The sequence below is a fragment of the Daphnia magna genome, linkage group LG2 (assembly GCF_020631705.1).
Source record: "Daphnia magna isolate NIES linkage group LG2, ASM2063170v1.1, whole genome shotgun sequence".
Classification (NCBI taxonomy): Eukaryota; Metazoa; Arthropoda; class Branchiopoda; order Diplostraca; family Daphniidae; genus Daphnia; species Daphnia magna.
Genome location: NC_059183.1, coordinates 1,004,822 through 1,014,598, shown reverse-complemented (window position 1 = coordinate 1,014,598; position 9,777 = coordinate 1,004,822). Strand labels below are relative to the sequence as shown.

The 9,777-nt window shown below is 40.5% G+C and overlaps 3 protein-coding genes across 4 annotated transcripts in view; 2 read left to right on the top strand and 1 right to left on the bottom strand.

Annotated features, from left to right (window-relative positions):
- Positions 1–483: 483 nt before the first annotated feature.
- On the top strand, positions 484–7,035 carry LOC116917769 (reversion-inducing cysteine-rich protein with Kazal motifs). 2 transcript variants are annotated; one of them, XR_004391254.2, is made up of 16 exons: positions 484–1,019; positions 1,296–1,360; positions 2,429–2,503; positions 3,145–3,181; positions 3,247–3,413; positions 3,501–3,597; positions 4,041–4,154; positions 4,253–4,472; positions 4,536–4,774; positions 4,835–4,993; positions 5,051–5,136; positions 5,198–5,483; positions 5,540–5,734; positions 5,800–6,095; positions 6,163–6,757; positions 6,822–7,035. XR_004391254.2 is itself a non-coding variant. In XM_032923364.2 (15 exons), the coding sequence occupies exons 1-15, from the start codon at positions 950–952 to the stop codon at positions 6,565–6,567; spliced, it is 2,511 nt and encodes an 836-aa protein (XP_032779255.2). In that variant the 5' UTR covers positions 484–949; the 3' UTR covers positions 6,568–7,035. The 2 variants fall into 2 exon arrangements, 1 of the variants encoding a protein (XP_032779255.2); XM_032923364.2 differs by having other exon boundaries at positions 6,163–7,035.
- Positions 6,533–7,715, bottom strand: LOC116917770 (mitotic spindle assembly checkpoint protein MAD2B). Its single transcript, XM_032923365.2, has 5 exons — positions 7,492–7,715; positions 7,307–7,425; positions 7,072–7,238; positions 6,831–7,008; positions 6,533–6,747 (listed from the first exon to the last, which is right to left on the bottom strand). Exons 1-5 carry the CDS (start codon positions 7,520–7,522, stop codon positions 6,622–6,624), a joined length of 621 nt encoding a protein of 206 aa, XP_032779256.2. The 5' UTR covers positions 7,523–7,715; the 3' UTR covers positions 6,533–6,621.
- A 365-nt stretch (positions 7,716–8,080) lies between these two features.
- LOC116917832 (cAMP-specific 3',5'-cyclic phosphodiesterase) overlaps positions 8,081–9,777 on the top strand; it is a 92,430-nt gene continuing 90,733 nt past the window's right edge. Inside the window, exons 1-4 of the mRNA XM_045168965.1 lie at positions 8,081–8,231; positions 8,623–8,689; positions 8,818–8,905; positions 9,002–9,072. Coding sequence (XP_045024900.1) covers positions 9,070–9,072 — 3 coding nt within the window. The 5' untranslated portion in view covers positions 8,081–8,231; positions 8,623–8,689; positions 8,818–8,905; positions 9,002–9,069. The remainder of the gene's footprint in view (positions 8,232–8,622; positions 8,690–8,817; positions 8,906–9,001; positions 9,073–9,777) is intronic.

Below are 9,777 nucleotides of genomic sequence, written 5' to 3'. Positions count from 1 at the left end.
CGATGTGACCGTCAAAGACAAAGAGAGCCGATTGTTGGCTGTTGCGACTCGTATAGAACATGTTTTATTTAACTTTTGAGTTCCCCCCTCTTCAGAAAAGAAAAAAAGGACCTTTTTTGTACAGAGGAAACGGAGAGTTTGAGAAAGAAAGTGGCCTGGTGTCAGATGACGCTCGCGCTTGTGTATAATGACCATTTTTGAATGATCGGCTGCTCCAATTTCTTTCCATTTCTTTAAGTACCAGAAACATACTCTGAAAGTCTTTTTCCACACGGTCACATTTTTGTTTTTCTTTTAGAGAAAAAGGCGATGTGGAAGAAGAACGAAGCAAAAAGAGCCAATAAGAAATGCTGACTGAACTTGTAGCAAATAGAGAACCAAAGTCAAAAAGTCGTAGGGAGAATAAGAAAAGTCTGAAGATGATGAAGGAAGGAAGGAAGAAAGAAAAAAAAAAAAAACTGGGCGGTCCCCGATAAGAGTTCCAGTCAGTCAGTTTGAGAAAAGCGGGCAGAGTAGGATTTCGTTGACCAAGTTCCTGTGCTCTTCTAGAACTGTAGCGAGTGTGCTGGGTGACGGACACACACAAGTACACACGCGAAACAAGAAGAAAATTTTCAAGAAAAAGAAAGCCACAAGGCAAAAGTGTGTGTGTGTGTATCTGTGGCGGGTGTGTAGTACTATATGTGTGTGAAAGGAAGAGAGAAATGAGCGGGACTCGAATTTCGACCAGACTCTCTCACCATCAGACTCAACCATGTGACTCGATCGAGTTCAGTCGAGGCTCCGCTTAGGTCCCACTGGCTTATTACATCTTGTGGCCGTAAAAAGTGTAAACGAAAAACAAGTGACGTTTTTATAGCTGAAGAACGTGAAATCACGGCAACTTTGTTGAATCAAAGAGAAAGAAATTGGTGGTCAATTATTTAGTGGTCGATCTCTTTATTGCAACATGATTTTCCGCTACGTTTTGTTGATCTTGTCTGCGTTCCAGTCGGTCCAACCGCACGGATTACAAACGAGTAAGTTTTTGACATTTCCCTCTTGCCTTTCGTTCTTCAATTCATTGATAAAAAATCGTGACTGTGGTAGTTTGAGACAGCCTTCTCTTGTTACGCGACACAAGCGTCCGTGTCAATTCCTTCCGCTGTTCATGTTTCATTTATGTCATCATGTTTTTATTCTTTTTTTTTTTCTGTGTGAACTAATCGTAATGCCGTTGAAATAATACCATTCATTTCTTTTCTTGTTTTTTTTTTTTTTACCGAATTGTTCTGCTGCAATCTCATGGAAAATAGCAACAGTGATGCCGTCATGCTGTGCCACCGCCGTAACGGACGCGTGCCGGACTTTCTGCCAAAAAGTAAATGAGTTTTTTGGGTTCCTCTTTTGCCTAGGATAAATATACACACACTCGCCACTCCATTCATTAATGAAGTTGATTCTGGCAGTATGACGTTCTGCAACTGTTACCCAACGAGCGTTGGTAAAAAAATGTTTACGACAAAGTATTAAAACTCGCTGTTTTAACAGCCAGAATATATGTACGTGAATATCTATTTTTATCGCTGACTGGGGAAATTGATGAACGTACGACCGTATATAAATTTTTCTATGTTTTACGTCTTCTGTCTCTGGTGACGTTCTTAAGGAATGAAGTGTCGATTTGCAGAATAACCCCCCCAATTTCTTTTTTTCTTCACCAGAGTGCTATCTGGAGTAACCTTGTGACCATGAAGTTTGATTGGTTGGAATGCAAATTATCCCTTTCCTACACCCAAAAAGACAAACACAAAACATAAACATTCCGGTCGAGTTCTAGTATGTCATAAATTTTTTTTTTTGGCCCGGAACTTGGGGACACCACATGTGTGCCTTATAGTTTTTCTTGATTTCTGAGAAATCCATATGTGAATTGATTTTCCCCTTGAATATTAAGGGTTTTAATTTTTTTTTTTGAGGGAGGGAGGCATCTTAACCGACTTTGGACAGTCGACTGTACATCAGAGCAACCCCATGTTTTCAGTGTCAAATAACCTCTTCGACCTTCCTAACATTTGACTTGGCTCTAGTCACATCAGCCGTCACTGGCTCCCTCGGGCTTGTTTGTTGCTGAATCTACATGTTTCTCTACTGTCTCATTCATCAAAAATCAAATGATGGGCGCTCCTAAACTTTTTTTTTTTTCTTTTCCAAATGTTTACTTCCGCTGATGTAATTTGCCTTCATCAGGATGTGTGTGTATGATCGTTATCCAAAGAGCAACCATCCACCTCTTCACCCCATCATTCCGTCATTTCCCTTCGACTTTCTTCCGTTTGACACAAATTCTTTTTTGCTTCTTGTTCTTCTTCTGTTGCCATATAGTCGGTTTGAGCCGTGCTCTTGGTCATTGGCGCTATATTAAATTAATTTTCATCATTCCACGCAGATGGATCAAACCCTTCTCCATCCGGCTGATCCCGAATTGTTGGCCGAAATGGCGTCACACTGTCCTCCGTCCATGGTAACTAATTAACCATCAACAATCGATTCTGTTCTTTCTCTGTCGTGTATCCGTATATACGTCCGCACTCTCTGGCAAATGAGCATAAGAAACAAGTTCGCTTCTGTTATCAGTAAGGGGGGAAAGTGAACCAGCACTGGAGAAAAAAAAAAAAAAAAGGAAAATTCTTTTTCCTTCTCAGTTTCTTGCTCATCAACGAGCTGTAAAACTGTCACCGTTTCTCTCAAGCTGAAATAACCTATGCGAGTTGGTTTTGACAAAAATAGACTCAACGGCTCGAACAGAGTCACGCAAATGAGACGTTCAAAGCAGACTGAGAGAAACAGTAAAAGACTTGAAACGCACTGCTTAACAATACATAGGGCAGAAACAACAACAACAACAAAAAAAAAGAAATAAAAAATAATTTAATGTGTTTCGACTTTGTATTAATGGCTACCAATCGACACGTGTAGAACCCATTCAATATACTGTTGGGTATATACACACTGATGGGTGCCCTTCTTTTACTAATTAATTTTCGAAAAAGAGGGGTCGACTTCTCAGAATTTTATGACAGAAAGAAAACAGAAACATCGTTTTGTTTGTTTATTGTCAAGTGCCAAAAATATATTTAATCTTCGTTTTCTTCTCTTTTTCAGCAAGAATCGTTCTGGAACTGTCTCAACATCACCATAGGTATACTTTGAATTGAAAACGTCTTTTGGAATCGTCCGTTTTAAAAGATTTGTTTACCTGAATAGGACCAAAACACGATGGAGATTACCTAGGCCGACAATGTTGTTCGTTATCGCCTGTTCATCGATGCCAAACGGCCTGTCTCAGAGCCAAACAGTACTCTGAAGATCTGGCTAACGAGTGCCGTAAGAGCGACAACATGCAACTCTTCCAGTGCCTCAATCTCATCCGGGTAGCTTTTCTTTTAAACACTCGTAATGTAATTACCGTTTCTTGAAACTATTTGTTACTATTGTTACGATTCGTGCAACAAAACAAGGAAGGAGAAGAATGTTGCAGTTTATCGGCCGATTCTCAATGCCGTAAAGCATGCTCCACTGTTTACAGCGCCACGGCGACATCCGCTTCCGGAGCGGGTTAGTTTTCTTATTCCATCCTTTTGTTCTTTCGAAAGATCGATCTCCTTTTTTTTTCTTTTTCTATAAGATTAGTTATAAATAGTAGAACCTCAAACAAACACCGCCTTCCCACGTTTATTACCGATGCATGCTTCAAGAATCGTATAGCGTATTTATTATTCTTTAGCACGCTTTTATTCCCCCCTCCGTTTCCTATTGTTTTACTTTTTTTTGTGTGTGTTCTCTTTGACAAATGGACGAAAAGGAAACAAAAAGTTGAGCAACGAAAGAAATCGGCAACGACCCATTTGACCTTTTTTTAGAACAGTCGATTAGAAGCTGCAGGTTTCCAGTTTCCCGGAAACTACTTCTCAGGGCTGTACTATGGACTAGGGGAATGCATATGGATAGCCAGCATTGGAATTATCTTGAAATGTATGCTGTGTTTGTATGATTTCTAGGCATTAATGGGACGCTGAGGCACGCGGCCAATACGGCGTGCTCTCGGTCACACAACGTGCTGCAGTGCGCCAAAAATCTGCTGAAAGTCGATCGATTACCCATCAGCACTTCTAGTAAAATTTCGCCATTTATCTTAGTCGACCAGAAGATAGATGACAATGTTTTTTTTTGCATATTTTCATATACAACTCATTCGTCGTGCGATGAGTAGCGTTACAGTGTTGCGATAAGGGCAAAACGTTCCAGTGCCAGGAGACATGCCGTTCGGCACTGAAAGCTGGCGAACCGGACGCTGTGGGCTTAATGGTCAAGGATTGCGGTGAGCTATTACTCACCGAGCCACTTTGGAAATGCTTTATGAGCAAATCACCTCCTTCTTCGCCTGAACGAAGCGCCAACAATTATGACCGTGCCATCAACGATATCAGAAAGTAACACAACTTTTTTTTTTTAATTAAAAATGAATGTTGATTTCATAATTCTGTCTGCCCCAGTAAGCCAAGAAGTTTAATCGATCCGTCAAAGACAGCTGCGACGACCATCACTGCAGCAACGGCGATTCAGCGTAGCAGCTATGACGCTGCTAAATTAAGCTGTTGCGATCGTGGTACTTTGCAATGTTACCGTCTTTGTCGAACAGCCCACACCAATGAATTCTTTCCCGAAACGGTGGAATTGGACGAGTGTGTCGCTCAGCCCAGTGAGGCTGCGTTGGCCACCTGCTTTGAAGATGGTATAATACTATAACTTGGATTAATACGATTCAGAAAATGTGATATTGCGTTTCTCATAGTCGACGAGCCTTGCCAACCGGGCTGTTCCAATCTGTCCTTTTGCTCGAGTTTCAACAATAGGCCACTGGAGCTATTTCGCAATTGTAATCCCGAAGCAGATGCTGCGGCTCAGAACGTCTTTCAAGAGTGGATTCGTATGACGCGCGTTGTGCTTCCAGGTAAAAAGTATTATGCATTGTTATAGTTGATCCAGTTATCTTACGGAATTTGGGCAGGTTTAACGGGCAGGCAAGACGTGAAACTCTGGGGCCCTTCGACGTGTATGATGCCGCAGTGGAAAGCACTAGCTTGTGCTCTTCAAGTAAACTGTGAATTTACGATTTTAAAAAATTTTCAAGATAAAGAAATGTCTGTTTTTATAGTTTAAACCCTGTCGACGAAACATGTTAAAGACTGCAATTTGCTGGAATTCGTGCATTAAATTGCTTAGCGGATGCATGACACAATACAATGCCACGCTGGCCGTCGAGTTGTGTAATCGGCTGACGCCAGAGTCTTTCACGGGAGCCTGCATTAGCTTAGAAGATTATCTAGCGCCCCAACCTAAGACAGTCGCCGTCGTGGCACCGTGTCGTTACAACACCTGTCGAACGGACCAGGTCTGCGTTGTTGATCAACGCAGCTCCAATGGCTATTCTTGCCTGCCAGGTTAGTGGAACGAATCAGTTGATTTACCTTCTTTGTTATTATAAAATGCAATATAGGTTGTCAATTCGGAGACCGATCAAAATTGTTGGGCTTCCCAAAATCCTGGGTCCAACTGCCTACACCTTCAACTTCTTGCTATTACAATAGCTGTAACGAAGTGTGCTACTGTAACGGGAAAGGTGAATTACAGCAATGCCATACACCGCCCTTGCAGCCTTTTGAAGCTTGTAGGGTAGGCCAACAACAATTCGGTTCGTTCATACCTATTCATGCAGTGTTTAATTAAAAAAGTTAAAACTGGTTTTTTGTCATGTAGTACATGGGACCCGATTGCAAAATGATTGCAATCAATGTATCTGCCACTATGGGGAGTTGATTTGCACACGTTACCGATGTGACAACTCTTCCGGTATCAGCGCCGTGATTTGGAGCTGCCCACTTCAGCCCAATCCGGTGTGTACCAGCTCTGGCAAACGATTCCTAAATACTTGTGTAGCGCAATGGCATGGAACGGCTGTCGAGCCTTTAGAACATTGCCCACATGAAGGACCTGACGGTTTCTTTGCACCGGAATGCTACACAGTTATCCAGCTGGTCTACAGTCAGAAACAAGTAACATTATAGCTGAACATTACAGCGGAGTACGTTTGGTGATTAATGATAATCAATTTGCCTCCAGATCGATCGCTTGAGCCGCAGCACAAATAAGTCAACAATCTTTTCAGCCAGCCTAGTGGAACAATCGCTTCGTTACTTGCTAGCTTATTCGCACTGCCATGTCAGCGTTTTCCAAAGTGTTGATGGAGAACTGCTTGCCGTCATTCATTCTCAGATGCACTGTGCCAGTTGCAGTGCCGAAGCTGAGAAACTTGTCATGCTCTTTGATACCCGCAGCCCTCAGGTTACTTTAAACGTTCAGCTTGACGTCATTCTACTGGCAGAGGTAGTCCAGTTCGTCCAGCTTCATCCTTCTCACACCCACACGCTGAGCAGTGGCGGTGGTGGTAGGGGTGGCATTTTCGCACATCGTGTTCAATCCATCTATAGCATTCCTTTTTTCCTCAGCGTGCTGAGATTTATTTAAGAGCAAGCATCGTATTTACAGAATGAATTTTCTCCGCTACTGAGCAGCATCATGTTAAGAATCATCGCCACGATAGTCCTCTGTGTAAACGTCTATGCAGAAAGGATTGCTGTCTAATTTCCTGATGGGCATCACACTATTTGGATTCATTATATTATCAGCTACAATCCACTGGAAGTCCTGTATTAATGTAATATCAATTTGTATATAGTTTCTGTAAAGAAAAACTATTTCTAAATTTTCATCTATATTAGTTATCTTACCTCGGTAGACTGCCTTTCGAGCATCTTGTCATAAGCCACGTTCCTTGTGTGGATTTCGAACGCGAATGTACAGTTCTCTCTATCGTAATGGGTTTCGGAACCCAATCTCTGGCTCATTGTAAGCCATATTGCTGTTGCTTGTTGTCGGATTTCAGTCACATTCAACGTAACTTTTCCACTGTATCAATAAATATGTTGTATCATACATGTACTATGTAATACCTGTTTTAAAATCCCCTACCTCGGAGTGGTTTTGTAGTAAGAGTGAAATGAAAAGACAAACCTTTCAACAGGTTTGTCGTTTTTGATGACCAACACCAGTTTCTCCACAAAGTCATTTGACAAGAGATTTCTGACAGTGTTCAAGGTGTTATCAATGTAATTGTTGACTTCAGGATGTATGGATTTCTAAACATCAAATGAAAAAGAAAATGTTGATTGGTGTTTAAAGAATAGGAAATGAAATGTCAACTTACATAAACTAAGGTATTGAATTTCTGTGTTTGCCTGAAGATTTCGCTAGGATATAGTTTACATGCCCACAGAATCTGGTGCAAGGACACTTCAAGAAAATCGACAAGCAATCCAATGCATTCTGGAAAAAGAAATGGATGGTTCCAGTTCCAGAAGAATAATTATTAAGTAATGCTTGCTAAATTACCATCGCGACTAAAGCTAGCTGAAAGAGTCATGGAATCATAACACAATGGCAGCTGACTAGAAAATGAGTGTTCATGAATTAATCATAAGATTTTTGACATATTAGTTGGAGTTTACAGATGATACTGCTAGATTATTTTGGGATAGCTTTAAAGAAAATATTTATGGATCGCGATTTGACACCGAAACATGCTGTCCTTGTTGGCATGACAACGGCTTTCCTCACCCTGGTGAAAGAGGCGGAGCCAGTTTGAAATCTGGATCTATTTTTATTTTTTCATTCCCCTTTCTTTTATTTTTTCATTCCCTTTTCTTTTATTTTTATCATAATTTAAAGTTTTAAGGTATAAATGTAAGTTTACGACAATTAATGTAGAAAATTAATGATATTTCTGATTTCAATGCGTAGTAACTGCTCCTTACATGTCGATCGTCAAACACTGCCAAGTGCCAAATGTATGAATTTTTTTTTTGTAACCGGAAACTGTCTCAAAAAAGAAATTATTTTTCGCGCAACACAGCAAAATGCCTCGGGAAAAAAAGAAGAAAGAGTGAAGTAAATTATCGTAACTACAGTCAGTACTCTACTAACCCGAAGAAAGTGATGAGCACATGGCAATATGGCCGCTCTCGTTCGACCTAGGTTTTTCAAAGTTCGCCATTCTGAATTTGTTGCAAGTTTCCTCAAATCCTTGGTAGCCATAGTTTGGAAAACTGTCCTGACAAGGTTTAAATCATCAGGTAAAACGTTTAATTAAACCTGTTACAAGTACAGTAACGATACTCATCTGGCCAATTTGTTTTAGTAAAATACCATAACGTATAATCCACGTAAATCGAATTAAGCCGTCATGGCTTCATTAGAGGGTGGCTTTTTTTGGGCTTAAATAGCCTTTGTACTGCACCATCATTGTTCCAAAATATCTCTTGAAAAGAGAAAATTCAAACTGCTAATGAGCTATAGATACCATCTAACTTTGGCAAGATATCACAAAATTTAGTTTTAAGCTATTTATTCCCATATAGTTTTATAGAATTAAGTACAGTGTAACAACTCAGAACAATATAGAATCAACCTTGATAAACATTTTCATTATTAGCAACTTTGCTCATAAATCTCTTTTGTTATCAGGTCTGTAGCCATGTTGGTTCCACAAAATGAAGAAAAGTTTATAGGTTTGCCGGACCTGCTAAACGTGGTAAGTACGAACAATAACGTATCTCTACAGTCCACACAGAGCTGTGAAAATACAATATGAAAATATTTTCCTTATTATTATTTGTATACGTGTCTAAAACCACATCTCTGTGCTTTCTTTCTAACAAGAACCTTCACTGGCCAGAAAGTCGTCTTGGACGTCCCATAATAGAAAATTATGTTTTGGACGGCAAGATCGGGGCAGACCTAAATGACGGTATAAACACATTTTCATGAACGTTGGCTGATAAGTGCCACGTTTTCTTCCATCAACGACGTGACTGTAAATCGTTTTTAATTACATCGTTTTCAGGGAGGAAGCCCGGAATGCCTGAAGGGGTAATTCCACTAACACATCCTAATCCATAGGATCGCCGTAAAATGGTAAGTGATCAAAACTACTGTGATGTTGACTTTTTTCTTTTTCACGTGTTCATATTAGATTGGATTTTGGGGGTTACAATGTGGCTTACATAGTCGTGAAGCTCTACGAAATTCACGCAAAACCCCTGTGTCAGCAGTTGATTTGCTTTCCTTTTTTTCACGGAGCGGTTTTTTTCCCCCAATTTTCTTTGTTGTCACTGGAAAGTTTAAGCTTTTCACCTTTTGTTGTTATGCTTGTTCCGTTTAACGAAAACGAGATTGGGGACCCCAACGGACTTAACGTACGGTCTTGTACGTGTTTTTATTTCTAGCTTATCTTTGTTGCACTTAACGTAGCGTCCCAACTTGGGAAAGATTTGACAAGCGTATTTTGCATTCTTATTTCTTTTCTGGATGTTGTTGCTATCGCTTGTCTACAAGGCATTTGTCCTGCTGGTCGTTTTGTTCTTCGTGATTTTTATTTTTCCTAGCCCAGCGACTCGGAAAGTGAAGCGGTCATCTGATATACGACATTTTCCCCCGGTTGTTATACGGCTCCTCGTTTGTGGTGGTCCATTCCCAGGGCGGTACTATCGTTTCTTTTTGTAGTCGTGTACGCATCACGTTTTCTACATTCAAGTTTTTGTTTGTCTCGAGGGTGCGGGTATCTGAGGTAACAGGAATCGTTGACTTGAGCTGACGATGTTTCTCAATCGTTTGATTATT

Coding starts and splice junctions, on each gene's coding strand:
- LOC116917770 (XM_032923365.2), bottom strand. CDS start 7,522: ATGACTCTTTCAGCTAGCTTTAGTCGCGATG. Junction 7,426..7,491: donor AGCTAGCTTTAGTCGCGATG/GTAATTTAGCAA, acceptor TTCTTTTTCCAG/AATGCATTGGATTGCTTGTC. Junction 7,239..7,306: donor AATTCAATACCTTAGTTTAT/GTAAGTTGACAT, acceptor TTTGATGTTTAG/AAATCCATACATCCTGAAGT.
- LOC116917769 (XM_032923364.2), top strand. CDS start 950: ATGATTTTCCGCTACGTTTTGTTGATCTTGTCTGCGTTCCAGTCGGTC. Junction 3,414..3,500: donor AGTGCCTCAATCTCATCCGG/GTAGCTTTTCTT, acceptor CAACAAAACAAG/GAAGGAGAAGAATGTTGCAG. Junction 5,484..5,539: donor TGGCTATTCTTGCCTGCCAG/GTTAGTGGAACG, acceptor AATGCAATATAG/GTTGTCAATTCGGAGACCGA.